This window comes from Rhinolophus sinicus, linkage group LG04 (genome assembly GCF_036562045.2).
Source record: "Rhinolophus sinicus isolate RSC01 linkage group LG04, ASM3656204v1, whole genome shotgun sequence".
Classification (NCBI taxonomy): Eukaryota; Metazoa; Chordata; class Mammalia; order Chiroptera; family Rhinolophidae; genus Rhinolophus; species Rhinolophus sinicus.
Genome location: NC_133754.1, coordinates 187,890,512 through 187,918,475, shown reverse-complemented (window position 1 = coordinate 187,918,475; position 27,964 = coordinate 187,890,512). Strand labels below are relative to the sequence as shown.

Below are 27,964 nucleotides of genomic sequence, written 5' to 3'. Positions count from 1 at the left end.
GGCGCGGGCTCTGGGCACAGATGGTTCTCATTGCATGCTGCCTCTCTTCTGTAGGAAAAACAAACGAGCCTGGCCAGTGGGCCCTTTTTTATCTCGTGTTTATTTTCGATCTGTCTTCCTTTGCCTGAAGCCAGTGTCCTGCGGGCTGCATTCTGCCGAGGGTCTGGCTAAAGGCCTTGGTATTTTCCCGAAGGCTCCTGGGAGGGGCTGGAAAGCTGCGGAGGAGAGTAGCCCCTCTCTGGCTGGCTCCTGGACTTGTCTTGTCCGCTAGGTCACAGAGCCTTTCCATGGTTTGGCGTCTCCTGGCTGCACCGGAAGGTCGGGGTTGAGAAGGGGAGCAGGACAGAACCAGGTGAGACCCGAATGGGCCTGCTGCGAGGCCCCTGTGCCGGGAGGTGGCCCTGAGGCAGTGCATAGCTTGGGCGGGTGGGGCTCTGGCCATCAGCACTCTGGGAATTCAGAGGAGGAGGTGGCCGGTTGCAGGGGCTGGGACACCCCTGGGGTGGGCTCAGCCCAACTCTGCCTGCATTCTTCCTTTTCCCTGTCACCACACTTCACAGATAAAACCAAGGTTGGGAGGGCGACGTGGCAACTCAAGGTATCTCTGTGGTGAGGAACAGCAGTCAGGAGGCTCGTCACTGTGGACAGCCTCCAGGGCCACTCACTCCTCTCAGACCTGTAAATTCACATGGGGGACAGAACCGTGTTTGTAATCAGCCTCCCCCCAAAAAAACTAGCCAGAGGAGCTCCCCAATGTCCACACCCCACTACCAGTTTGGAGAAGGGGTGACCCAGTAAGGGTTGGACTGGAGGAGAAGGTCATAGGACCACCAAGAGGGGTGTCTGCCAAACAAAGGCAGGGGGCCCTCAAACAACACCACGTGGGGGATGGAAAAAAGGGGGTGGGGAGGCCAGCAGGGATGCACTGCCACCCAGGACCCAGAAGCAATGCCAACTCCAGGTCCCTGCCCTCGACCCTGGGGAGTCCGCGGGCGCACCACTGCCAGCCCCTATACCAGCCGCACCGGCTCCCGCCCCTCCACCAGCCGTGACCCGCCCCCCACTAGCTTCCTCTCCTCCCGCTCCCCTCCCCTCCCCCACCGCGCGGAGGGAGGAGGGACTGGTGACATCACGGCCATGGCGGGAGGGGCGGCGCCCCAAGCACATCACTTCCTCGGCGCCTCCCGCTGGCGGGGACAGGCGGACGGACAGTGGACAGTGGACAGAGGACAGCGGACGGGAGACAGACGCTGGGCGGCGCGAGCGAGGGGTGCGCAGCCTCGGCCCTAGGTGACCCCGGCCCATGGCCGGTCCAGCCCCGCCCGCCGCCGACGAGCTGCCCGGCCCGGCCCGGCGTCTCTACTCCAGGTGGGCTGGGCGGACCGTGGGGCAGCGGGCAGCCGGGACCCGGTGGGCGGCCGGGCAGCAGGCGGCGGGCGGCCTGGAACAAAGGCGGCTGCAGGCTCGCAACGTGGCGGGGACGCGCCCTCCTTGGGAGGCGGCGGGGGTGGGAGTGAGAGAGTGGGGGGCTGGGAGTGGGGGGTTCTGGGGGGTGTGGGTGCAAGGGTGGGAGTTCCAGGGATATCTGTTGGAAATACGGGGGGATGTAGGGGGTAGGGGAGCTTGGGAGTGGGGGCGGGAGGGTAAAGGGCCCAGGGGATCCCTGGGGCCTCCCACTGCCAGCGTGCCCATGAGAGCCCGGGACTAGCAAAAGCGTGGAGACCAGTGAGTGTGCAGGAAGGGTGCCTGGAATGGGCAGCAACCTGCCGGAACACCCCCAACCCCAGTACCCCGACGGTGTGAGAGACTAGCAGCTTCTCCAGCTGTGCTCTCCTGGCAGTTGGGCCTCCTGGCACAGCAGGTGTGTGGAGGGGGCTGCCAGGAGCTCGCCTCCCAATGCTGGCATCACCTCCCCATTGCCATGGGGGCAGCATGGCTGGAGACCAGGCTGTGTCATGGGTGGGACTCTGCCCCCCACTGGCCCACCCCATGCATTGGGGTCCAGTGGATTGCACTGGGGTTGGGGCTGCAGAGCCAGCCAGCCAGGTGGGTGTGTGCCTGCCTAAAAGGACACCTGCCTCCAGGCAGATTCATGGGTGATGGCAGCGGTCTGGGCTCTGCACCCCACACTCATCAGAGATGACGAGGTGCCCTGCCCAGGGCTGCATACCTGCTTGGTCACTCTAGGCCCGGTTAGAATGTTCCACAGGATGCTGCCCTGGGCCCTGCTCAGGCGGGCACAAGACCTCTGAGGGGTGCTGGACTCTGCCAACCTGTGCAGGTGTCAGTGCTGAGCAGGGCCAATTATGGCGGCAGCTCCCAGAGGCAGGCCTGGCTCCCTGCAATGGGCCCGATGCCCCCACCCCCTGACTTGGAGGGATGAAATCATCCCAGCACCCCCAGCCCTCCGTAAGACCCTGTGGCCTCCTGGCTGCTGAACCTTCAGGGGGCCTAGCTGGGAGTCCGTCAATAGCAAACCTCTGCCTGCACCCCGACGTACAGAATGAGGGTGTGTGACGGTGCAGAGGCCTTGCTGCCCCTCCCACCTTGGTCTGGGCTGTGCTGTTGGCCAGAGACACAGCCCCCATTGTGTGGTCTCAGGATGGAGCCTGAGCCCCTGGCCTGGCTCCTGGGCCTCATGGGGGGGGGGGCGCTGCTGGCAGCTGACGCTGGAGGCCTGCCCTGAACAGTCCCCTCCACCACTCCCCCCGATGGAGAGCTGTGCAGGCAGCATTTGCCCCAGGGTCATCTGTTTGATGGAGAGGGGGTGCTTTGTCCTAAAGAATGACAGGAGTTGATTTGGTGGCAACTGGCTGTGTGTGTGTGAGAGAGAGAGAGAGAGAGAGAGAGAGAGAGAGAGAGAGAGCTGGCAGACCCTGCACAGCTGAACATGGGGTCCAACTGACCTCGTCACTCCACAGGCTTGACTGGGGAGCCTGGGGTGTCGGCTGGTGCTGAAGCCCAACAGGGACACACCAGACAGGACCCTGGCCTGGGGAAGTTGTCCCTGGGCAGGGACAAAGCTCAGAAGGGATGCTGGGAGAGGCCCCGAGTCCAGCCTGGCATCATTGCAAGCTGAAACCTGAGCTGAGCTGGACTGGGCGAGCCTAGTGCAGATTTGGGACGTGGGGCATGAACCTTCTGCAGTGCCTGGGGGGAGGCCTGTGGGGGGTTTGGACCTGACCGACCAGGTAGCCACGGCCAGGGTGGGCAGGGCAGTTCCTGGTCAGAGCTGGCTTTTGGAGGCTGGCAGGAAGGGGTGGGGGTGTCCTGGACAGGTGGGGCTGTGGGGCAGAAGAGGAGGGGCCTGCAGCCCCAGCTCCAGCAGCCTCAGGCCACTGCAGCCAGGAAGCTGTCAAAAGGCCGTCTGCCCCCTTGAAGCCCACACGTGCGTCGGGGGGAGCCCACCAGTGGCGTTGGAGTTGAGGGGTGCAGACACCTGGTGGAAAGATCCACTTGGTCTGGGCACTGCCTGGATAGCTGTTTTGGGGGGACCTCTGTGTGTGTGGGGGGCTCCCTGGGGATGGGCCAGGTCTCTTCCGCCCGGCCCACTCCCAGGGGCTCCCTTTCCCACTCTGACATTTTTGCTGGTGAGAGAGTTCAGTCTAAAACGGGCCCTGGGAGCACTGGGCCCTGAGAGCACTGGGCCTGGGAGCACTGAGCTTAGAATAGCCATCGGGAGCCAGCAAGTCCCCACACGAGGCCCTAGGGAGGGGCTGGGTCAGAGAGGCAGAAGTGGTCCCCTGCACCTGGGCCCAGCTGCCCCTCCTGCCCGGAGCAGGGGTTTGGGAGGGAGGGGCCGCCAGGCAGGGGGAGGAGGGATGAGCAGGTGCCTGAGAAGCTCTGGAAAGTGGGGAAGCCATGGGTGGTCCTCTCCTGACTTCCCCCAGCAGCCGCTAAATGCCCCTGCCTAGGGCTGGCAAGGGGAGAGTGGCAGTGGCAGAACACCCTCACTGTGGGGGTGGCCCTTAGAGATGTGTCCCCAACAGCAGGCACCTAGAAAGGGGCCACCGGTCCGTCCCCACTCGGCTCCCTCCCGGGTTCCCCAGGCGTTGGCCCTGGGGGCCCTCTGGGGATTAATGGCCTGGTGGCCCTTCCTTGGCCTGGCCCTGGATTCCCAAGCTGGGTGACACTCACAGCCTCCTCCACAGCGATGCCACCCCAGGCCGCTGCCTGCTCCCTGCTGCCCCTCCACTCCCCACTGGAGGAGATGCAGTGTGGCTTCACTCTGGGGCCACCCGCACGGGGGTGAGCAGGGACAAGTGGGGGTGACGGCGCTGGAGAGGGAGGACGGTGGTGATTGCCTTTAGCAGAGCGTGGGGCTGAGGGGACACGGCCCCTGCTTAGCTGCAGGTGGTGAGATGTGGAGGCCGGTCTCCATCGTCAGCACCAGAGGACCCGTGGAGTCTGGTGGGGCACACAGGTGGGGGCAGGGGGCAGAGAGCAGGAGAGTATAGTCCAGGTGGGGCCAGGATGCTGTCTCGGGTGCCAGGGCCAGGCTGGAGGGGTGTGGCGTGACGTGGTGAAGGAAGGCTGCTCACTGCGGAGTCAGTGAAGGCTGCATCAGCCGGTGAGCCCACAGGCGGGCGGCAGAGCCTCCTGGCCGGTGCAGTGTGGCCACTGCGAGAGCCGGCCCTGGTCAGCCCCTTGCAAGGCGAGGTGCGCTGGGCAGGCTGGTGTTAGCGAGTGGATGCGGAACCCGCTGCGGCGGGCATGCTGGTCCCGAATCGCCGGAGGTGCTGGGCCAGGTCTTGGGAGGGGTGTGCCCAGGGCAGCTGCAGCCCCAGTGCTGCCCGTGTGCATGGGCACCTTGCCAGGTGACGGGGCAAATCCCCACAGGCCTGCAGAGGTGGTGTGGGGGACAGAGGCGCCAGGACAGGGTGGCCTGCAGTGCAGCCCCAGCAGGCGGAGGAGGAGCCTGGTATTGATATGAGGGTGCAGAGTTTGGGGGTTCAGCTTGTTGACAGGAGCTGGGCACAGAGGAAGTAGTCCAGGCCCTGCCCTGCCCCCCTCAGCTGAGCTGTCTTGGGGGATGGACAAGCAGCGTTAGGCAGAGGCCTCAGGGCAGGGAGGACACTCAGCCTGGACACCCTGGGGAGCCTGGCACGGCAGGCAGCCTGGGACCTGGTCCTCCCATCTCTGCAGCCACCTTCCCGCTCCTTCCTTCCAGGACTCTACCCTCCCAAAGTCCCCCAAAATGGTCAGGGCCTGCAGGACTTCGTGGCTGATGCCTGCCTTGCGTCCTGCGTCCTGCACACCCTTCCACTCACCCTTGCTCAGACCCCAGGGTGGTTGGTCTTGGAGTAGGGCCCATCCTGCTGTCCAGTTCCCTCACCCTGGAGCTGAACTTTCCTTTCCATCCTGGGGTCCCTAGCTGTGCAGCTTTGGGGACCCCTCCTGCCCTAGCGCCCACAGCTGAGAAGACAAGTGGCCTGGCAGGAGGGGCTGCCCATGCCCACTATTAGGGCCGAGAGAGCCTCTGCGAGGGCCCGTACAGTCCCAGGGGCTGGGAAGGAAGGACCCTGACAGACGCCTGGGATGTCTCACCACCACCACTCTGCCCTGAGAGGCCTGGACTGGGGACCCAGCCACCTCTGCGCCTCCGCGGCCCCCTCTCTGTAGCTGGACGTTGGCACCGATCCCCACTACTCCTCCCTTTGCCCAGGGAAGGTCACTGTCTGGCCTCCTCATTGGTCATGGGTGGCTGGAGGGGCTGGAAGCCGGGCAGAATATGTGGGTGAGGGGCTGGGAAGTTTGAGGAAAGGAGCTGGGGGGACTGATGTCCGTGGCTCCAAAGCCGCCCCCACTGGCCCTGGCAGCCTCCCCAGACCCCTACTGCCTTAGACCTGGGATCTGGAGCCCCCTTCAGACGGTCAGGGTGGGAGGTGCTAACATCATGGCCTGGACTCCATGCTTCGTATCCGTGGGCCCTGCCGTGTACGGGGTCCCCCGAGGACATAGTCCGGCTTGGGGGGGGCGGGGACCAGGGAGCAGACTAGGAGCAGGGCTGGGCTGGACCAAGCGCCGACCCTGCCAGGAAGGAATCCCGGCTTCGCTGCAGGTGGGCCCTGGAGGCAGGGTGGGCTTCCCCAGCTCGGAGAGCTCTGCCCCATGGAGAGAAGGGACTGGGGCTGGCAGCCGGCATAACCCAGTGTGCCATCTCCTTCCTTCATTCACGATGACCTGGGGCTCCTTCGTGCTGAGTGTTGGGGCTCTGGCCCAGAGCTGGCCGTGGGGTCAGAGTGGAGTAACAGTTTGCTGAGGAGGAGTCGGGGTGAGTGGGAGGGAGGATACAGTCCCGGAAAGGATGTCCTCTGGGCTCTCCCGCCCGCTCCCCGACCCGCCCTGCTGACAGCGCTGATCCGAGGCTCTGAGCTGCCCCTTATCCCTTGATCCACCTTAGTGGCTGTGAGCCCCAAATGGTCTGCCTGAGGGCCTGGGGTGGGGAGAGGCAGGGGAACCCCAAGACCAGTGCAACCTCAGGACCAATAGCCAAGGTGGGGCGAGGGCTGACGGCCAGGAGGGAGGTCCGGAGCCCACGATGCCGGCTGCCGTCATGGAGGGCCAGCCTGTGGCCCTGAGCTTGGCGGAGAAGGCCGTGTGCAAAGTGGTGTATGGTGGCCCCCGCCCCCACCCGCTGCTGCTGCCCGTCGGCCTGGAGCTGTGGTTGTACGTGCAGAAGATGCGATACCTGCATAGGAAGAGGTGTGGCAGGCACCGGGGAGGGCACTGGGGAAGACAGGCAGTGACTGGGTGGGGGTGGGGTCACGGGTGCCAGCTTGGTGGTCCAGGTGTGGCTGGAGGATCTTGGGATAAGTGGAGGGGGTGGGGGCTTCTAGCCCCAGACACCCTGCCTAGTGCTTCTCCACGTTACCTCCCCACGTCGCTGAGTGCCTGTTAGACCCCTGCAGTCTGCTCGCGATGACACCCCCTCAGCGTGCCCTGCCCACCCCCTTGACTCTGGGCCCCAGGCCCTTCCCAAACTAGGAAACTTTGCTCTGAGATTGGGGCGGGGGCAGCCCTGGCAGAGTCAGCAGGGTGTGTTCCTCTCCGAAGGTACCCAAGTCCCCTCCTCCATAGTCACCTGGAGGACGGGGCAGATCGCCTGTCGCACGGCTTGCCAAGTGGGCAGGAACAAGTAGGCCTTGGCTAAGAAGCTGTGTGGGTGGCACCTCGGTGGGAGTGGGGCTGCCCTGACGTGCGCCCTGATGGCCCTTCCCTGAGCTCTCGGCCAGGTGGCTGCTGAGGCAAGGGCATGTTGTGGGTGGAAGGCCTGGCCTGTGTCCTGGTCTCAAAGCCTCGCCCCTGACCCCTGGCTCTCTGAGAGGTCACAGGGCTCTGCCTGCACCAGGGAGGTGGTGGGTTCCCCTCCACAGAGGGGAGGGGCCCAGTGAAAGGGAGGCTCCCCTGCAGAGAGCTGTGGGCCCATGGGGCACAGGGCGCTGGGCACAGCTTCTCTAGGGTTCACCGGCCCACCCCAGCCTATTCGCCTGTGTCATTAGCATTAGCGTTGGAGGCATTTAAGGTGCTCGTGTTCTCGATAACGTGGGGACAGAGTGAATGGTTGTGTGGTTTGTATCAAAGGGGCATTTGGTTAAACTGGTTGAGAAACACTGGCCTAAACAGCTTCGTTCATTTTTTTAAGGAAATATGTTGCTTTCCCCCAATAAGTCCTGATCATTGCACAATTCTAACAACACAGAGAAGGGGCGAGTACCTTGGGTACACGGGGCTGTTTAGTATGGACAATTTTAATTACTCTGTATGTTTTCCACAAACCCTGATGACCTCAGAAAGCAATGGAAATGAGACAGGATAATCGGGGCCGGCTGGCCTGACCGTGCAGAGCACATCCCCCACTTTGCCAGGTCTCTGTGTTCAGCCGCTGGGCTGGGGGCCACCCGACGTTTGTGGGAGGACCCTCTCCCTGGCCCCTTCTGCCACCTGCATGACACCCCCTCCCTGAGGCCCAGTAGTCCCTTTGCCCCTCCCCCCCACCCCGAGGGCATCCTCCAGCTTGGGGCTCCTGCTTTCGCCGCCCGCGCCCATGGCCTCTGTGTCCCTCTGCTAAGTGCCCTCCCGCCCAAGGGCAGGGCGACGGGTCAGGCCTTGAGCCTGGGAGCCACATGACCAACTGGAGCAGGATGGAGGAGTAGACTGAGGCCCTGGCGGGGCAAAGTGTCCTCCACAGCCCCACAGCAAGGAGGGCCAGAGCCAGGGCCGGCCACATTGACCCCCAGTGCCCATGACTCCCCTGCCGGCTGTGTCCGGAGCGCAGCTTGCCCAAGGCCCAGGGCCCCACCTCAGGGCGCTGTGCAGCGCCCAATGGTGAGGCACCCCCTCTCTGAAGCTGCTGCCCAAAGGTGGGGGCGTGAGGACCAGCACAGCCTCCAGTGAGGGTGTCAGTGGCCCTGGGCCCTTGGGGTTGGGTCACATTCACAGGGCAGGATCCAGAGGCAGCTTTCCAGGGGTTGGGTTCATCCTGGGACAAGGAGCCGCCCACAGCAGCACCAAGGCTGGGGGGCCACTTGGGGGGAACAGCTGTTTCGCAGGCTAGCTCTGGCCAGCACCCAGCAGCACTTCTCAGTTTGGGGGAGGTGGCAGGAAGGGGCTGGGGGCTGGTTGACTCTTGGATCAAATGCAACCATGCCCCCCAGAGGACTGGAGGTGAAGACAGATGATGGCTGAACCCCTAGACCCCACTGAGAGCTTGGAGGATGGGCCCCCCAGGATGCAGGGTGGGGGAGGGGCTAGGCTCAGACCCTGCCTGTGTGGCGTTGACTGGCTCACTGACCTTCTCTGAGCCTTGGTCATCCTCCGTGGGGATCGGGGTCTGCCCCAGGCTGCCATGGCCACTCAGGAAGATGGCATGTGGCATCTAGCCCCTGCTAGTCCCTCACCTAGGCAGCTGGCACTGGTTGGTCTGCAGTGTTTGGAGCTCGGCCACCAAAGCCTGAGGGTCTTGCTGTAGTCGCAGACACGACTTCACCCGGGGCGCTCCTGAGCCCTGGTGGTGAGGATGTTTGGGCATAAGTGAGCCACACGGTGTGCCCACCTGGGGGTGGCACGCCGTCAGACCCAGCACGTGCTTCTGGGTGTTTATCCAAGAAGAGATTTACATCTGCATGCACAGGTGTGGCACGGGCCACTGCCATCTGAGGGACCCTGTGGTCACAGTGATGACATGAGGGGCCTGGGTGCCCAGGCGCTGACCTCTCTTCTCTGCCCAGGATGGAGGCCTCGTGCTTGGAGCTGGCCCTGGAGGGCGAGCGTCTCTGCAAGGCTGGGGACTTCAAGGCGGGTGTGGCCTTCTTCGAGGCGGCTGTGCAGGTGGGCACCGAGGACCTGAAGACGCTGAGTGCCATCTACAGCCAGCTGGGCAATGCCTACTTCTACCTGAAGGAGTACGCCCGGGCACTGGAGTACCACAAGCACGACCTGCTCCTGGCCCGGTGAGCCACGGGCACGGGGGTGGGTGCAGGGGCCTGCCTCAGCTGTTGGGTCAGTCCTGGTGGGTCTGGGTCCCTGCCCTCGGAGGGGCAATCACAATGCAGGATTCACTGAATGAGTTACCGTAGCGTTATTTCTTGCTTGGAGGCCCCCCAGCTCTGCCTGTCTCATGTGGGGTCCTCCCCAAGCCCCAACAGCTGTAGGCTGTGCAGGGGTCTCCCCCAGACCTGGCCCTGCAGAAGCGGGACCCTGGGCTGCACACTGCACCCAAGGGCTGGTCCTTCCACCCTTGCCCGGGCCCCTTGCTGGGCTCAATCCTGGCAGATTTATCCTGGTGCCTCACTCCTTCCTGCCCTCCAGGACCATCGGTGACCGCATGGGGGAGGCCAAGGCCAGTGGGAACCTGGGCAACACACTCAAGGTCCTGGGCCGCTTCGACGAGGCCATCGTGTGCTGCCAGCGTCACCTTGACATTGCCCAGGAGCAGGGAGACAAGGTAGGTTGTCAGCCCCCAGGATGCCTGCCTGTACCGCCCTTGACCTGTGGCCCCGTTCAGGTCTGGGATTGTGACACACCATTCACGGCCCCACGCTGTCCCCCTGTGGGAGGAAGATGGGATGAGGGCCCCCTCAGAATGAGGGCACTTCCAGCTCATGCCGACACCATGGGGCTGAGGCCCAGTTCCCCAAGCTGGAGTCCCCAACCCCCATGGTCCATGTCAGTTCCCCCTCTCCCCACCCGCCGAATCTGCCAAAACCCCCAGTTGCTGTCTCCACGGATGTCAGTGCAGTAGCTGCCACGCATAGAGCAGCCTCTGGTCTGGCCTGAACCGGACACCTGGCAGCCCTCTTTGTGACCTGCCCACCCTGTTCCCCTGTGGGATAGGTGTCCTTGCTCTCTACACAGACGAGGAACCTGAGGCTGGAGGGGTGATGGGACTTGCCCCAAGTCACAGCGTCTGGCCCTGAGCCGGAGCCCCTCCCCTGGGCTTCCATGAGGGGCCTGGCCACCCCAATGGGAGGAGGCGAGAAGGGGCCCAAGAGGGCCAGAGCTGGGCTCCCTCCCCCGCCCCTGCAGGGCCCACCCCTGCCTCAGCATCTGGGCCTAGTGATGCCCCACCCAGGTCCTTGCCTTTGGGGCCCCAGAAGCAGCTTGGATGGTGGGCCAAGGAGCAGGCGCCCAGCTTCGCATGCACGCCTCGGGGCCAGCGGGCTCCTTGGGGGTGTGGTTGCAGAGCACCCCAACCTCCATGTCACCTGCAGATTGGGGAGGCCCGGGCGCTCTACAACATCGGGAACGTGTACCACGCCAAGGGCAAACAGCTGTCCTGGAGCGCCGCACAGGACCCCGGGCACGTGCCACCCGACGTGCGGGAGACGCTGCGCAGGGCCTCCGAGTTCTACGAGTGAGTGGGCTGTGGGTCGTCCGCACCTTCCAGCAGCCCCTGCCGGGCACAGGGACTGGGCAGCAGTCCTGGGCATAGGGCCCACTCCCAGCCTCACCGCGGCCCCTAGCCTGGGGGGATGGGTCGCTGGGGCCCTGCTTCCCTCACACTGGGAGGGAGGGACACGGCTCAGATGGACTCGGCCCCCAGGAGGAACCTGTCCCTGGTGAAGGAGCTGGGTGACCGGGCGGCCCAGGGCAGGGCCTACGGCAACCTGGGCAACACCCACTACCTGCTGGGCAGCTTCGTGGAGGCCATCACCTTCCACAAGGAGGTGAGTGGATGGACGGTGGGGCGGGCAGCAGCAGGCACGGTCCCAGCATCAGCCCCATGCTCTGTCTGGGCTTGGTGCCTGGGGTCCCAGGGCGGCTCCTCCAGACACGTACACACGGGGGGGCCACCCTGGGTGGGGAGGCAGCACCTGCCGTCCCTGTCAGGTTATGGGGCTGCTCCGTGACCACCTGGTCCATGGGTCTGTGTCCTCAGCGCCTGGCCATCGCTAAGGAATTTGGAGACAAAGCGGCCGAGCGAAGGGCTTACAGCAACCTGGGGAATGCCCACATCTTCCTGGGGCGCTTTGACGTGGCTGCTGAGTACTACAAGTAGGCGCCCCGCACCCAGCCAGGGAGAGGGTGGGCCCTGAGGAGGGCGCGGGCCCAGAGGCACGGCCCCCAGGTGGGTGAGTCTGACCTCCCAGCCTCCCCAGGGGCAGCCTGACAAAAGCGAAGCTCAGGGCTGCCGGGGACGGGAATAACTGCAGTGCCTGCCCTCTGTGAGCACTGGTGGGGGCACTGTGTGCCAGGCGCACGCCAGCCTTGGCTCAGGGCCCCCTGGTGTCGGTCATGGGGGAACCCCGGAGCTGTCTTTGCTCCTCGTGACAGTTCTGGGATGCAGGTATAAGCATTGCCATATAGACTCAGGAGTGTAGGGACCTCACTGGCTCCTGGGGGTCCCTGACTTGTGCCAGGATGCTCTCTGGGCCATCTGCCCCCTGGCCTGAGTAGCAGAGAGGTGGCCACTGGGCAGAGAGCGGGTTGTTTGCACTGGGCCCTGTGACGAGCCCGATGCCCCATGTCAAGACCTTGAGCCAAGTGTTGCTGCCTCTGGGCCCCCCGTGGAGAGGCAGAGGCTGGATAGTGAGGTGACTAGCCAGTGGGGCAGAGCCTGGAGGGGCCCCATCTGTTTGGTTCCAGTAGTCAGGTGCTTTGGCCATGTGAGGATGGGGATGTGGCCAGCCCCAGAGAAAGCCCAGTGGGATCCTGGGGCTGGAGGCCTCGGGGTGGGTGGCCTGCTTCCCCCATTGCCCACCATCTACCCTTTGGACAAAGGGGTGCTGTGAGCAGAGCCCAGTCCCCCAGGGAAGGGGAATGCTGGAGCCCGCCTTCCTGGGGGCTGACCCTGCTCTCCACAGGAAGACGCTGCAGCTGTCCCGGCAGCTCAAGGACCAGGCGGTGGAGGCACAGGCCTGCTACAGCCTGGGCAACACGTACACGCTGCTGCAGGACTACGAGCGTGCCGCCGAGTTCCACCTGCGCCACCTGCTCATCGCACAGGAGCTGGCCGACAGGTGAGCGGCGTGGGTGGCAGTGGGGGCAGCGGCCCGGCCCGGAGGGCTCCCAGCGGTCCCTGCGACTGAATCACAGCGTTACAGTCGCCGAGGCCTCGGTCTGAGTCCCCGCTCTGCCACTGACCACTGACCACTGAGGGATGCTGAGCAGGGCTGCCCCACCCAGCTCTGAGCCACCCACTAAGTGGGAGGAGGCGAGACCGGGTGGACGCTGCACTGACCGCTTGCAGGGACCCTTGGCACAAGCTCGTTGGGGAGTTTCACTCCTGGGTGGTGGGGAGGAGGGTCTTCTACAGGCTGCCCTGCCAGGCCCTCATGGCCCGTGCCTTCTCCTCGGGGTGGTGAAGGCGTAGAACTGGATGGTGGCGACGGTCACAGATAGTAAATGTCCACCACATCGTGCACTTTGGAGTGGTTAAGCTTCTGTTAGGTTTCACATCAGTTAAAAAATGAATGGCCCGAGAGACTGGAGTCACCACCGCCCCCAGGGGTGGAGGGAGCCATGGATGAGAGCCTCACCGGCCACTAGGGGGCGAGCGAGGCCACGTCAGGAACGCTGGCGCCCCCAGGGCCCGATCCCACAACGCACCCTCACCTTCTCTGTCCTTTCCACTTCTTGTCACGTTGGGCCTGATCACCTGGAGGTGGGGGGCTTGGGATGGCTGGACTGGTGGGCAGGCTGGCAGGCCTAGGGGTTGCAGACGTGGACTCGGTTTCCCTACCTGGCAGAGTGGGCGAGGGCCGGGCATGCTGGAGTCTGGGGAACGCCTACGTGTCCATGGGGAGCCCGGCACAAGCCCTGACCTTCGCCAAGAAGCACTTGGAGATCTCCCAGGAGGTGAGCCGGGCCTGCCCTCCCCTCGGCCCCCAACCACTGCTGTGCCCACATTGGAGGCCCCCGGTGCTGTTCAGCCCTCCCCAGACTGGCTGGGTGCCTCTGTGTGCTCTGGCCTGTTCCCGACTGTTCCCCTGTCTTTTCCGGGCCATTGCTGAGTGCTGCACAGGGGCTGGCCACCCGTGTTTGGACACCTGCTGGCTGCCTATCTGCTATAGCAGGAGGTGGGGCTGGGGGCACAGGGGAGCTGTTTTCCACCCCTAGAATGTCAGTGTGCCCCATGGGCAGGTCCACATCCAGGTCCTTCTATCCCCAGCGAAACTGGACAGGCTGGGCCTAACACCCAGAGGCAGCCTAGGGGCACCAAGTCACGGCCACCCCGCAGGATATCCCCCTGGGACCCTCAAAGCCACACACCTTCCTGGGGAAGGGTCTCCGAGGGCCTGTCCACCCAGGACCCTCCTGTTGTGGTCAGGGCAGCCCGTGGCTTAGAACCACAGGGTTGTCACAGGTGAACTCTGACCCCCCAGTTCCTGGCCTGTCCTCACCTTGCCTCACCCCCACCCTGCTCCTTGGCCCCCACCCCGCCTCCAAGAAGCAGCCCCCAGGGCAGGGCCACATCGCATCCCTCTAGCACACCCCCAGTGCCCACTTAGACGCACCATAGCCCCATGCCCATGGGAGGGCAAAGCCTACAGGTGCCCAGATGGAGGTGGGAGGGGCAGGAAAGCTCAGATTGGGAGGGCCTGGCCTGGGGAGCCCTCCACCAGGGCTGCCAGCAGGACCAGCCCCGTGTCCCTCAAGCACCGGCGGGGTGCAGCAGTGGCTCTGTGCGGAAGCCCCCCAGCCCGCCCGCCCTTTGGCTCGCCCCTGGGTAGTGTACTGAGGATCCCCCTGGTGAGCCTGTGCTCTGAGCTGGGAGCCAGGGAGGAGCCGTGAGCCTGGCGGGCGCAGGAGGGGTGGACAGGAAGCTCCAGGGGCGGAGAGGTGCAGCCCAGGCAGACTGACAGGCCACAGGAGGGTGCCCGAGGAGGGCCCCACCCACACAGCCTGGCTGCCCGAGGCCCAAGCCTTCCTACAGTGTGAGGAGGGTGGTGTGCAGTACGGGAGGCCACCCCCACCCAGGGACAGACCCCCCCCAGACCCACCTCTGGGGACAGTGAGGCCCGGTTCCCTTGGAGGCCCACAGAGGGGCCTCCCAGCTGCCTGCCCACTGACTTGGTCCTGTTTGGCTATAGATTGGGGACCGAAACGGGGAGCTCACGGCCCGCATGAATGTGGCACAGCTGCAGCTGGCTCTAGGCCGGCTGACCAGCCCGGCGGCTGCCGAGAAGCCAGACCTGGCAGGGTATGAGGCCCAAGGTGAGTTCCTGGACTGGGCGTGGGGAGTCCTGCTCCCCACAGCTCAGCCCTGGGCCGGGATGCAGGGGTGTGACAGGAGGGCCACGCGGGGGTGGGGGGCTGGCTCAGGCAAGGGCCTGGGCAGCACTGGGGCCTGTGGTCACCCTGAGCCCCCCCAGTTTATCAGCTAGTGGTACCACAGTGGGCAGGAAGAGGGGGAGAGGGCTCTCACTGCCCTTTCCTTGCTGCTCCGCCCCCTCTGGGGCTCAGGACCCCTTCCAGGCTGGGGGCTGGGCCTAGGGGAGAGCTCCCCTTCAGGATCAGAGGGGGAGGGGGCTGCCAAGAGGAGTGGGAGCTGAGTCAGCCAGAGAGGCCAGGGAGCCTGCTGGGGTGCTAATGGGTCCGGCTGTAACGATCTTCTCACTCACTGGCTGCTGGTCGTCCCGTACAGGTCAGCGATGTGCACATAAGGACAGAATGTTCTCTGCAAAGCAAATAGATTAATAAATTGGGGGGGCGGGGGACAGGGTGCACCCTGAGTTGGCTTCTCCAGACAGCTGTAGGTGGGTGTGGGGCAGGCTTGGGGCAGGGAGCTAGCGGCCCCCTCCCCACCCACACGGTCCCAACCCATGGTTCTTGACTTTTCCAAGCGTCTCTCCCCAGCCTGCTGATGCTGCGTTCCTAGGGGCGCCCGCCCTGCCCCAGCCTTCAAAGCTCCCGGCCTGCCCAGGACCAGGCCGGGGAAGCGGATATGGGCTGCGGTGGTAGGTCCCTGGGGTTACAGACAATGGCCTCCTGGGAGATAGAGGAATCCGTGTCACCCCCCACGCAGAAGCTGACGACCAAAGGGAGGGAGCAAAGGCTTCCAGGACCTTCAGCCACCCTTGTTTTGGGGGCACTGTGGCCAAAGGGGGTGGGATGGAGTACAGCCTCCCGGGAAGTCAGTGTCTACTCTTCAGGCCATGGTTTTCCAAGGGCAGGCAGCTCTGCCCGGAACCCCTGGCCACCCCTGGCCCTTGGACCACCCTCTGGGAACCCCAGCAGTAGGTGGGGCCAGGGCTGGGCCCGGCATGTGGCAAGGCTCCCACAGAGGCGTGGCCCAGCCCCGCATTCTGACATTTTCGTCCTTGGAGCTGAGGAAAGGGGGGCACCTGGTGGGTGAACGGCCGGGCTGTGCAGGGACAAGGCAGCTTTGTCCTTCCCTCACTGGCTGTGCCAGAGCCCGGACCCTCCCCAGCCAGGCTGCCAGCGCCAGGCCACCAGCAGATGCTGGGAACAAGCCATCCTGGGAGGGCAGGCCAGAGGAGGCGGTCTGAAGGCCCGGCCAGCCCTGAGCCCTTGGGGCTGCCCGCCTGCCCTCTCTGTTGGCTGTCCCCCTGCCTGCCCCTGATGGGCCTTGGCTGTCCTCTGCCCCACGGGGCATAAGCTGCCCCGCTCCCCACTTGCACCGCTCAGTGGTTGCTTCACCTTCTGGTCCCTGCTCAGGCCAGAGGGGGCCCTGGATAGTGTGTCAGCCACCCTGGGGGGTTGGGGTGTACGTGTAACACCCAAACAGCAGTTCGGCTATGGGCTGTGGCCCTGACTCCACCATGTCCCGGCCAGCTGGCTAAGTGACTTGATCCAGCTGTGCGTCAGTGTCCCCACATGGGAAGCAGGCCCACTGGTCACCCTGGGAACAGCGCCTGGCAGGGATGAGAGCTGAACGTGCGGACACATCGCTGTCCGAGCACTGAGCACATGGCCTGCAGCTGTGTCTGGAGGGGATGCAGTGAGGCGAGAGGGGAGGGGACAGGGTTGAGGGTGGCAGGGCCTTGTGGGCGCCTGTGTGAGCCCCACCCCACGCCGATGCGGCCCCTGCAGGGTGGACAGGAGGAATGAGAGCTAGCCCAGCTCCTAAGGAGATCTCTAGTGGCTGGACGGAGAAGGGACTTCAGGGGCAAGGCTGGGGCACGAGGCAGGCGAGGGCGGTGGGACTCAGGTCCCCATGGGTTGGGACCGGGCATCACGTGGTGGGGACAGAAACGAAAGGGTGCAGGTCAGAATCGGGTGGGGTGGGACAGTGCTCAGGGAAGTTTCCAGACCTCACCCTCTTGGGTGGGAGAGGTGGGAATCGAGCCAGTGGTGCCAGGCAGGACCTAATGCCCGCAGTCAGCACGGCTCAGCCAAGGGCGGGGAAGACTTTGGCACTCTGCATACAGAGGGTGCATTCAGCTGGGCCCAGAGGGCCTGCTGCCCTTGGTGGTCAGGAGGGGACCCGCCCCAGGGCCAGACACTGCGTCTCAGAGGGGCATTTCAGCCTTTGCCTTGGCCAGGGACGTGGAGGGCCAGGTGGGGCAGAAGCGGCTGTGTGGGGCCTGGGGCCCGCATACGAGGTGGGGAAACTGATCGGGCCCCTAGGATGTCAGGGCAGCCGAGAGAGAGGCCCTGGCGGGCGATGGAGCAGGGTTCCCGCTGGCTGTGGTGAGTAGACACCCCTGCACAGAGGCTGCACGGCCTGTGGGGTGCACGTCAGCCTCAGGATGTAGATGCCCCACCTCCATTCTCCCCATCACTGCGCACGGGGGAGGGGAGGTGCTGTCCCCAAGCCGTGTGGTTTGTGGATGAACCATCGTTTGTTCCTAACGGGGCAGGGAGCAGCAGGGGACCCTGATCCCACTCTCTGCCCCATCCCCTCAGCCTCACAGCGTGGGGACAGGCTGCCCCGCTCTGAGCACCATGCAGCAGGGGCAGGGAGCCCTGCTGTGGGCGGTTATGCCTGGGATGGGGAGGCCAGCAGACGGCCCCAAGTCCTAGACCTGCAGGGCCCCCTAAGCGCTTCCAGGAGCTGGCCAGCTGCCTCCTGGTCAGGCCACTGCAGCGGCCCTGTCCCTGGCTCCTGGGACAGTAGCCACAGACCCTCCTCCGGGGACCACTGCATTCCCACCCAGGCCGTCTCATTTCTCGGCCTTTGGAGCACAGGGGGCAGGGTGTGGCCTCCTTAGAACCTGGAGGCCAAGACAGAGAGGGCACAGCTGCCCACGCTATTCCCTCCAGCCGGCTCTAGACCACCTGCCCGGTTCTTAGGAAGCCCTGGGCACTTGGTTGGTCTGAATGACTGGCCGCCTAAGCCGGCTCCCCTCTAGGGACTGTATCTGAGTCAGTAAGTGTGGGGGCAGGGCTGTGTCGGGCGGCCATGCTGAGGCCCCTGCCTGCTCCTCCCTGCTGCTAGCTGTGGCGTGTGCTGGGCCACGTGGGAGGGGGAGGCTCTGGGTCCAGCTGCCATGCCGTCCACAGAGCAGCTGGGCTTCATGAGTAGAGCCCGTGCATGGCACTGGGGTGACCACAGAGTAGGTGGGAAGAGTTGGGTCCTGAACTTGGGAACTGGACCTTATGGGGGGGCACCAAAGCCAGACCGCACCAGGCCCCTGCAGAGTCCACTCCATGTTGACACTTGATGGCCTGTCCAGTAGGGGCAGAGGCCATATGGAAGAGGTGTTTGCCTCTACGTGGCTCGTCTTCGTATCCCTGCTCCCTAGATGGCCCCGGCCTGTGCCAGCCAACCTGGAGGCCAGGGACAGCGCTGGCTGACCGAGCTGTTACCTTTCAGGGGCCAGGCCCAAGAGGCCACAGCGGCTGAGTGCGGAAGCCTGGGACTTGCTGAGGCTCCCGCTGGAGCGGGTGAGTGAGGGCGGGGTGGGCGGCTGGGGCCTCGGGATGTCACTGGAGCAGTGCCAGCACTTAGAAGCAGAGTGTGGGTGGTGGGCTAATGAGGCCACTGCAGTGTTTCCTGAGCTGCCTCACTCCTGTCCCCGTGCTCTCCCCGCCATGGGAGACAAATGGCCATCTGCCCCGGCAGGCCCCCAAAAGGCCCCCCCAAGGCCCTGTAGTACCAGTGCCTGCTCCCTCTCTCCTGTGAGCCACGCCCCCTGGGGACAATCCACGGTCTTTCTGTACTGCAGACCCTGTGCCCCTGTCCAGCCATGGCCCAGTGTCCTGGGCAGTGCCCACTCCTATCTGCTCTCTCACACTCGGACTCTGCCCCAAGGAGAAGCAAAGTGTTACTGGTGGGGCTGCTAGGGCTCTGCAAACCCCACACAGATTTAGGGCTCGCGCGAGGGGCCCTGGGCCCGCTCTGTACCTGCCGGCAGTGGGTGCTGTATGGGCCTGGCTTTCTGAGCCTCTGGTGACCCCAGTGTAGACAGGGTTCAGTTGCAGATGCCCCTGGGGGGCCTGCAGGGAGACAAGGCTCAGGGTCACCCATGGCCACTCGTTGCTCAGTGTGAGAAAGTCGATGTTTGGGGGGTCAGACACCCAGCTCGAGCCCTTCCAGTGCCCCGCGCTGTTTCTCCCCGGGCCTCCAGGGGCTTGCTGGTCCTCTCTTCCTCTTCCCTCAGGCCACAGTGCCATCATGTGTGTGTGAAATGGCCCTGCCTCCCTAAGGATGGGGATGGGGAGCATGGCTTCAGTCACCTACGTCCTCTCCACGCCTCTCCCCCCAGGGGCAGAATGGAGACAGCCATCACTGTGGGGACCGGCTCCCCCTCCCCGTGAGGAGCAGGAAGTACCAGGAAGGGCTGGACGCCGCTGACAGGAGGCCCCGGGAGGGCAGCCACTCCCCGCTGGACAGCGCAGACGTGCGCGTACAGGTGCCTCGTGTGGTAGGTGACTTCCCCTTGGGCTCTGATGGAGGCCCCACTGGGGCAGCAGACCTGGGAGGCCACTCCAGGGGGCAGAGGTCATGGCCCTGGCTGTGCCCTGGGATCTGGTGGGCACTGGGCCTGCTGACACTCCAGGGCACTCAGTACAGGGACAGTGTTTAGCTGCCAGCTGCATCTGGCCTCAGTGAGGCCCAGGCCACCTGAGGAGCTGGACTGAGGCTTCATGGACGGGGCAGCAGACAGCCTAGCAAGGTTTTGCCGGACAGCTGGGGCCGGGGCAGCTCAGGTCCTGGGCCTGGCCAGGGTCAGCATACAGAGATGGATGGACAGCTAGGGGCTGGGTGGACAGATGGATGGGGGACCAATGGACTGGTGCTCAGGTAGACGGACAGATGGGGGATGGAGGGATGGGGACCTGGCCTCTTGCTACCTGGCAGGTGTCCCACTGTGCCCAGGCGCCTGGGCTGGATTCAATGGTCAGCCTGGAGCACTCCATGCAAAACACCTAGTCCAAGCCTCCGGAATGTCTAAAAACAATTCCCTCTGAGGGCGTAGGCAGTACCTCCCCAGCCTGCGGGGAGCATGCGTGCAGGATTTCCCCCCCAGAGGGTTGCTTCCTGCCCTCTTTCCCACGAGCCCAGGGAAGTTTCTGCCAACCCCATTTGAGCCCAGCACTGCCCAGCTGGTCAGGGTCTGTGTCCATGGAGTGAGATGAGGAGGGCACCAAGGGGATCCCTGGGGGGGCACCGGTCAGGCCGCAGGTGCACGGGCCTCGCCACCAGTAGAGGGGGAGTTGTGGGGTCTGAGGGGCCCTGAGAACTCATCTCAGGGTGGGGCATGGGGAGCAGGGCTGGCCTGACCCGGAAGGTCGGGGCCGTGGGGCCTTGGAGTGAGCCCAGCCAGAAGGGGCCTGGGCAGAGCACGACCCCCAGTCCCAAGGCCCTGGGTAGCCACAACGGGCTCTGGAGCAGGAAGGACCTGACCAGGGCCGGGCAGGGATGGGTGAAGCCTGGCTGTGCTATGGCCCCCACTGCCTGAGAGTCTGCACCCAGGGACCGTCCTTAGCAGGGGACGGTGCCGTCCGCACCTACTTTTTTCATACTGTGAATTGGGGGCTGAGTGAGGCAGGGGGCAGAGCCTGTGCCCCCAGCTGCCTAGGCCCCTTTACAGCAGGGAAAACAGAGACTTGTCTTTCTGGTTCCCTGAGCCCTGAAACCACACCAGCCTCCCCACACAATAGCTGTTTAGTCTTCCTGGAAAGGCAAAGCTGTGTCCCCCCACCTCCTATCCTGGGGTTCCCAGAGCCTCAGGCCCCAGAGGGGACCTGGGCAGGTGGGGCCCGGGCTGGCCGAGGCAGCACATGGCTCTCCTAGCCCCAGCCAGGCCAGCACATGGGGCAGGCCGGCACTGTGAGCCCTGCTCACCTGTTCCACATGTGAATTCTGGGTCCAGACAAGTCCTTGTGGCTGCTGTCCTGGGGCCTCTTCTTCCGAACAGAGACAACAGCCGACACTCAGGCTTGTCATGTATGGTGCAATTACAGCAGCCCCAAGAGGGGAGACTGAGGTACAGAGCAGCAAAGAAGCTGGTCGAGGCGTCCGCTAGAAGTGGTGGAGCCGGAGTTCCAAGGCCGTGGTCAGCTCCTGGCCCCTGCAGCTTGGTCCCTGTGGAGGACACTGGGGCTTCAGGCCCTTCCAGTGCCTTTGCAGGAAATTCCTACGGCAGAGTGCTGAGAGGCCATAGTGGAGGGCCAAGGCCCCGCCCACCAGCTCCCCCACAAAAGGCAGCCTTGGAGGGCCGGCCCAGGCTGCTGGCAGGAACCCCTGGGACCCTGAGCTCACTGTGGAAGGAGCAGGACAGGGAGGGGCCAATGAGGGGAGCTCCAGGGTCCCCCAGCCTGTCCTCACATCTCCTGTCAGGGCTCACAGCCTCTTCCAGGGCTGGTCGTGGTGTGAGCAAGGATGGGGCTCCTCCTGAGTGAGCTAGAGGCCCAGGCTCCAGGGCGTCCCCGAGCAGGACAGGGACAACACGACAGGCAGTGTGAGGCCAAGGAGGGCCCTGGGCCTGGGGCTGGGCAAAGGCCAGGGGGCTGTTGTGTGGGAGGTGGCTACGCAGGGTGGCCGGGGCCCAGCATAGAAAGCCTCCGTCCGCCCAGCTCCTCACCGGGCTGCAGCAGCCCCAGCTTGGGAGTCGGGCTGAAGAAGGATGTGGCTTCTCGCGGGTTGGCCCAGCTTGGAGCCTGGTCAGAGTGGGAAAGTGCTGTCCACACAGGTTCCCAAAGCCCTTGGCCTCCTGGTGTGATGGCCACAGGCCCCGAGCCAGAGCACTCAGTGCTGTGCTCATGGAAATCCATCTCCGGGTGTTTACAGAGCGTGCGCCTGTGTGTGTGTGTGATGGAGCACAGCGCGGTGGGCGGGATGGGGAGGGCCCTCCCTCTGGTCCTATTTAAGCATGGGCAGTGAGGCGGCACTGGGCACACAGGCAGGAAGGTGGCACAGGCCTTGGCGTCCTGACTGGGCTCCACGTGGCCGAGCACCCCGACCAGTGCCGCTGCTGCAGTAGCTGTGGATTGGCGTGAGTGTGGGGTCCCCAACACAGATGGAGGTTTGGGGAGCTCCCAGGCCTGTGTGAAGCTGGGCTCAGGCAGAGCTCTCCTCTTGGGGGGGGGTGCAGTTACCCCAGGGGTGGGAACTGAGTGGTCTGCCCGGGGCCCATGCCGTGGATGTGAGTTTCAGCATTCCGTGCTGCCCCAGCGGCCTGCCCACCTGCCCGTGACCCCTGCCCTCGGTCCTGGGCAGCTCCGGGCCCATGGCAGCTGCAGCTCTGAGGAGCTGTGCAAGCAAGCTGCGGACGCGCAGGCCCCTTCCTCCCCTGGAGAAACAGCTGGCATTCTAGCTGAGGGACCAGAGTGAGCTCTGAGGAGAAGCTCTGAGACCTCCAGATGGACAGACCCTGAGTTTGGGGCAAAGGAGAGACTGGAGCATGGGGGTGTCCTGCCAGGACCCAGGGTGGTGTGCTGCGTGAAGGTGTGGGGCCACCCAACTGTCTGGTGAGGGGCCTCATTGTGTGTGCCTGTGGTCTCAGCCCCCTCCCTCACGACGCATGAGGCAAGTGTCAGCCCTTAGCAGGTGGCTCAGGGCTCTGGGCTCTGCCTCAGGGCCTCGGAACCTCGGGCAGCCTTGGGGGAAGCTGTCAGCTCAGCCCCTGTCACAGTGGTGATGGTGCTCTGAGGCCCCACCTCCATTTGTGTGCGTCCCTTGAGCCCTGAGTTTCAGCCCAGGGGAGGCTGGAGGACTATGGGGTCACACCTGTCCCCAGAGGGGCCTGGCTCCATTCAGCTGGACCACAATGGGGTGGTGCTGTGCTCACCCCACTCCTGGCTGAGGCCAGGGCCCCCCACAACTACTTGGCCCCAAACAGCCTGTGAAAAGAGCCCACGATCCCCTAGCGGAGGCACCACCCATGCCCTTGGTTTGCCTGTAAGGGCCTGGCCAGGGCCCTTGGGCCCCTCACACCAGCTGTCCCTTCCCTCCCCTCCAGGCTCTCTGGGGGCTGGGGGGCTGGGCTGCAGGAGAGAGAGCCCTGAGGAGGGCTTCCTGAACTCCCCCAAGCCTTGGCTCTGGGCCTGCCCCGGGAGGAGGGGCAGAGAGGGGGACCACAGCCCAGAGCCCCAGAAGGGGCTCTGTCCTCCAGGCTGCCACCTGCCAGCCCCACAGCCAGAGCCCAGGCTGGGCCTGCTGGGCGTGGGATCCCAGCCTGCCCCTGTCCTGTGTGACCTTGGGAAGCTGTGCAGTCTCTGTGCCTCAGCCTCCTCTTCCTCCTGTGAAACGGGGTGGTGGTGGGCTGTCTGGAGCTCAGGAGTCATGCCCTTTGGGCAGCGCCGGCACCCAGTAGGTGACCCCTTTGCTCTTATGGCCTGTACAAGCCCAGCTCTGAGCTGCCCCAAGGAGGCCACCAGCCAGCTGAGAGATGGACGGGCTGGGGCTTGGTAGGGGCCCTCGTTTCCAACAGGAGGTGAATGGGATGCCTGTTTGCAGCCAGTGTTATCAGAAAGCCATCCCGTCCACCTGTCAGCCCTCAGGGGCCCCTGGACCAGGCCTGGGGAGGCTGGGGGTGGACCTGCCCTAGCCCTGCCCTTTGGGGAGGCCCCGATAGATCCCACTTTCCAGCCGCCACTCATGTGGGTGGTCCAGGGCGGGGGTGGGCTTGCCCAAGGTCACCCTGCCAGTTGGAACTCAGCCAGGCTCGGTGACCTGGTGTTTTGCTTCTCACCCCGCCTCTCCCTCTCCCTCCAGAACTGTGGCCCTTCCAAGGGCTCCCCTCCCCTCCCCTGCTGACCCCACCAGCTGGGTCATCCTTGGGTCAGCGCTCCCCAATGCCCAGGCTGCACACTGACTGTCTCCCAGAGTGCCTGTGATCCAATGGCAAACCCCCTGCTCTCAGCCTAACATCCGGGCTCTGTAACCCCAACCACCCAGAGCAGACCCTAGGCCTCCAGGCTGGGACCTCAGCCAGCACACGGAGGGAGGGGCTGATGGATGTTAGCACTTTCTCTTCAGCCTGAATACCTCACACTCAGTGTCTTGGCCCCACACATCCACTGTCCTTTGGGCCTGCCCACTAGTCAAGGACCCTATAAACATGTTGCCCAAACCCCACAAGGGTTGGAACACAGGAGCCTTCACCTCTCCCAAGTTGGGCTCCTTGCCTTTAGTGATATGACCTGATGATGCTGGCCCCTCGGGCCCTGGCACAGACCACTGTGGGTGTGTATGATGCCCAGCAAGGGCATTTCAGGCTGTGTATGTGGGGTTGGAGTGGCAGGGTGTGGGTGGCCCAAGGGAAGGGCATGTCGTGTCTGGAGGGGAGAATGGCTGAGGGCTGGGTGGTGGTGCTGCTGGGAGGAGAAGAAGCAGGCCGGGGAGTAGGTTTGGGGCAGGGTGGCCAGCAGGTGACAGAGGAGGGTCCTGATGTTGGCCCCGGGCTGAGCCAGCCCCCTCCATGGTGCCCAGGGATCTGTGGGGCTGGCGTCCAGAGCAGGGCCACCTCTGTGGCCAGCACCGACCCACCCCCATCCGCAGAGCATCCCCCGGGCCCCGTCCTCCGACGAGGAGTGCTTCTTTGACCTGCTGAGCAAGTTCCAGAGTAGCCGCATGGACGACCAGCGCTGTCCCCTGGAGGACGGCCAGCCTGGCGCTGCCGAGGCCACCGCGGCCCCCAGCCTGGAGGAGCGGATCGGTGAGCATCCTGGTGGGGCTCCCCTAGGCCTTGAGGGTGCCGGGCTGGGGGCCCCCTCGAGCCCTCGCTCCTGAGAGGCGGTGCAGACCAGCTGCAAAGCGCCCCTTGTCGCTATGAGCTCACGCCCCCGCCTTGCCCAAAACTGGGGAACGTGTCATCATCCTGCCCGCCCTCCGGAACATGTCAGGCACATCAGCTCGGAGCAGAGCGTGGGAGGGGAGGCTCTCTTGCCGGCACCACCCAGAAGCCCCATGGAGGCGGGTGTGGGCCCCTGCACCCCCAGGGCTGGTGGGCTGGGCTGGGCTCATGGAGGTCAGCTCCCTCCCGACAGCCTGGCCCAACCTCAGGCCTGACCCTCGGAGGGTCCCTGCCCTCAGGACCCCTCCCTGGGCTCACGCCCTGCCCCCTGCAGCCCAGCCCTCGCTGACAGCCTCCCCCCAGACCGAGGAGCTCTTCGACCTCATCGCCAGCTCCCAGAGCCGCCGGCTAGACGACCAGCGGGCCAGCGTGGGCAGCCTGCCTGGGCTGCGTATCACCCACAACAACCTGGGGCACCTGCGTGGTGACGGGGACCCCCAGGAGCCAGGCGACGAGTTCTTCAACATGCTCATCAAGTGCCAGGTAGGCCTGCGGCTGGGAAGGCGGGTGTGCGTCCCCCAGGCCCACCCCTGCCTCCCGTAGCTCAGGGCCCCTTTGCCATCTGCTGTGGAGGCTTCTGGCAGCCTGTGGGCAGCTCTGGTCCCTCCATGTCAGGCTGGGTCTGGGGGACACTTCTAGGGCAGAGGACTGACAGGCTGGCTCAGCCAGTGTCACCAAGTTTCCCGGGGTGGTCAGATCTGGGGCCTTCCTCCTGGGACCCCCTTCTCCCGAGAAGGCCCCTGAGGATATCCTCAGGGTTAATTCTCCCAGGCAGCACAAGAGTTCAGAGCTGGCGGGTCACCAGGTCCTCCAGCCTTGCACCTCTGGACAGAGAAAACCAGGGTCAGGCAGCAGCCCACAGAGCGGGGAGGGACGAGGGGTGGGGGTTTCGCTGTCACGTGGGGTCTGGCAGGCAGAACTGCAGACATAGTTCAGGGTCAGGAAAGCTTCAGTGAAGTGTCTGGAGCGGAGAAGCTGCAAAGTCTGCAGACTGACATTCATTCCCACAGAGGAAAGGAAAGCGCAGCCCTGGAACCTCAAAACCGCCCCCCCCGAGATCCCCCAGGCACCCCCGAGCCCCCCATCCACATGCACGCAGACTCCGGCAGCTGCGCTTGCTCCCGGCCCTTCTGCTCCAGACCCTGCAGAGGACCCAGACGTCTCCTCGTTCCCCTCAGCCTGCCAGCCTCAGCACCCCGACCCGACGGGGGGCCCGGGGGGCTCCACGTCTCAGGCTCTGGGAGCTGCAGCCCCCCACCCTGTCCCAGGGGTGTGTGACCACCCACTGCCCGGTGGTCTTGGAGCAGGTACCCTAGCAGCCCACACCCAGTGGTGCCCCTGAGCTGACTCCATGGGATCCAGGGACACCTAAGGCGGCCTGACCCGCACTCCTGAGCTGGACCACTGCTGACAGCAGCCCCTGCCTCAGGGCCATCAGCGGGGCCGCTGACCACTGGGCCCAGGCACTGGGGCGGACCCCCAGGCCTGGGGGGGAGGCTGCGACCCGTGTGTCCATGTCCGCCCAGTCCTGCAGGCTCGATGACCAGCGCTGCCCGCCTCCTGACGGGCTGCCACGCGGCCCCACGATGCCCGACGAGGACTTCTTCAGCCTCATCCAGAGGGTGCAGGCCAAGCGCATGGACGAGCAGCGGGTGGACCTCGCCGGGAGCCCAGAGCAGGAGGTGGGCGGGCCACCCGAGCCCCGGCAACAGTGCCAGCCCGGCACCAGCTAAGGCCTCGCACCCACAGCCAGCCAGGCCTGCCCCACGCCCACTTCTGGACGCCCAGGGGTGGGGGAAGCAGCTCACAATCGTCCAGGATGCCCATGGCTCCTCAGAAGCCAACTCCTCCCAAGGCCACGGCTGAGGGCAGCCTCTGAGCCCCCCCCCGTCCTTCCCACTGAGCCAGACGCTGGGCACACTGCCCCCACGGCGTCACCCTCCCCAGGGTGGCAGGTTTGAACCAGGGCTGCCTGTGTGGGGGAGGCTATACTCTGTCCTGGGCCAGCCCCCACATGGTGCACAGCTTCCTGCAGGCCTGCCCAGCCCAGCCTTGCCCTCACCCCTGCCCCTGCCCCAGGCTGGGCCTGCAGCATGTCAACCCCCGACCCCGGTGCTGTCCAGACCCTCCATGCCCTCTCCTTGCCTCACTGCCCGCTCTGTCCTGCCCGGCCAAATGTGAAAACCCTGCTGCCTCCCCCACGCCCTGAAAGTTTCTCTGAAGTCTCTTCCCTGGGGGCTGCCAGCTACACGGGCATCTCTGCCTTCCCAGAGCTGGTCCCAGGATGGCCCAGCAGACATGCTCGCCCCACTCCCGGCCTCTCACCCCTGGAAGGTCCCCTTCCCTCCTACCCAGGCTGGAGGAGGAGGAGCAGGAAGGTATCACAGAAAGCCTGGAAGCTGACGAGGCAATGGAGGCAGGCTCCCATGCCCCACACAGAGTCCCCAGGCCCTGGCACTTTAGCCCCCGGCCCCATGGCATCCTGAATAGGCAGGGTCCCCGAGGGGAAACATGGGGGATGAGCAGTGACATTCCTCAACTCCAAGCCCTGAAGTCCAGCAACAGATGGGGCCTTGTTCCTGGAGGACGGGCCAGCAGCCAGGTCTGCACCCTGACCATGCCAGCACGGGTGATGGCATGAGGGCTCCAGCCTGGTGGCCCTGTGGGTCAGCAAAGCTGGGAGGGGCTCAGCTCAGCCCTGGGACCCCAGTGAGTACCCAGCCCTCTCTCCCACCAGCTGGGGAGGTGACATCACTGCCTTCTTCCTTGGAGGGTGGGGGGGTCCGGTCCCTGAACACCTGGGTTGGCCCACAGGACGAGGCAAGAGACATCCCCTGGGGACCGTGGCCATCAGCTCGCACCCACACCCTTGCCTCAGCCCACCTGCAGGGACCCCCAGCAGCCCCCTTCTGGAGCACTCCTGGAGTGGAGCTTAGCCCTATGGCCCCCAGGGCACAAGGTGGCACCTCTTTCTCCGGTGGTACATCAGCCTGGCCCCATGTCCCTGCCACCCCACGGTACAGCCTGGGAGCTGTGGGTGGAGGGCTGGGCTGGGCTCCACGTGATGACCGCTATGAATGGGTATGGGGGGACCCCCAAGGCTGGGGTTCGCAGGGGTGGGGTCGATGCTGGAGCACCGGCTTCTGCTCGGGCCGCCTGAGAACTTGAATGTACATGCGTATTTATTGCTCTCACGTGTTTGCCATGTGGTCCATGGGTCCTTTCCAACCCATAAGGTACATTTGTTTTTGTTTTTCCGGAAAACAATAGTCTGCCAAGTGAATGCTGTCTGCTTTGGGATTCGTGCTGGGGGG

The 27,964-nt window shown here is 64.8% G+C and overlaps 1 protein-coding gene across 7 annotated transcripts; it reads left to right on the top strand.

Moving 5' to 3' along the window:
• Nucleotides 1-17: 17 nt before the first annotated feature.
• GPSM1 (G protein signaling modulator 1) lies at nucleotides 18-27,937 on the top strand. Of its 7 annotated transcripts, none has more exons than XM_074331364.1 (15): nucleotides 18-352; nucleotides 561-598; nucleotides 9,231-9,452; nucleotides 9,811-9,946; nucleotides 10,713-10,855; nucleotides 11,045-11,168; nucleotides 11,381-11,496; nucleotides 12,306-12,461; nucleotides 13,191-13,299; nucleotides 14,535-14,658; nucleotides 18,224-18,294; nucleotides 19,116-19,274; nucleotides 24,287-24,512; nucleotides 24,925-25,133; nucleotides 26,177-27,937. In XM_074331364.1, the coding sequence occupies exons 3-15, from the start codon at nucleotides 9,232-9,234 to the stop codon at nucleotides 26,381-26,383; spliced, it is 2,001 nt and encodes a 666-aa protein (XP_074187465.1). In that variant the 5' UTR covers nucleotides 18-352; nucleotides 561-598; nucleotide 9,231; the 3' UTR covers nucleotides 26,384-27,937. The 7 variants fall into 7 exon arrangements, with proteins under 7 accessions (XP_074187465.1, XP_074187464.1, XP_074187466.1 ...); XM_074331365.1 differs by having other exon boundaries at nucleotides 232-352; nucleotides 561-609; XM_074331363.1 differs by lacking the exon at nucleotides 561-598 and having other exon boundaries at nucleotides 19-352.
• The last annotated feature ends 27 nt before the right edge of the window (nucleotides 27,938-27,964 follow it).

Coding starts and splice junctions, on each gene's coding strand:
- GPSM1 (XM_074331362.1), top strand. CDS start 1,304: ATGGCCGGTCCAGCCCCGCCCGCCGCCGACGAGCTGCCCGGCCCGGCC. Junction 9,453..9,810: donor CACGACCTGCTCCTGGCCCG/GTGAGCCACGGG, acceptor CCTGCCCTCCAG/GACCATCGGTGACCGCATGG. Junction 11,497..12,305: donor GTGGCTGCTGAGTACTACAA/GTAGGCGCCCCG, acceptor TGCTCTCCACAG/GAAGACGCTGCAGCTGTCCC.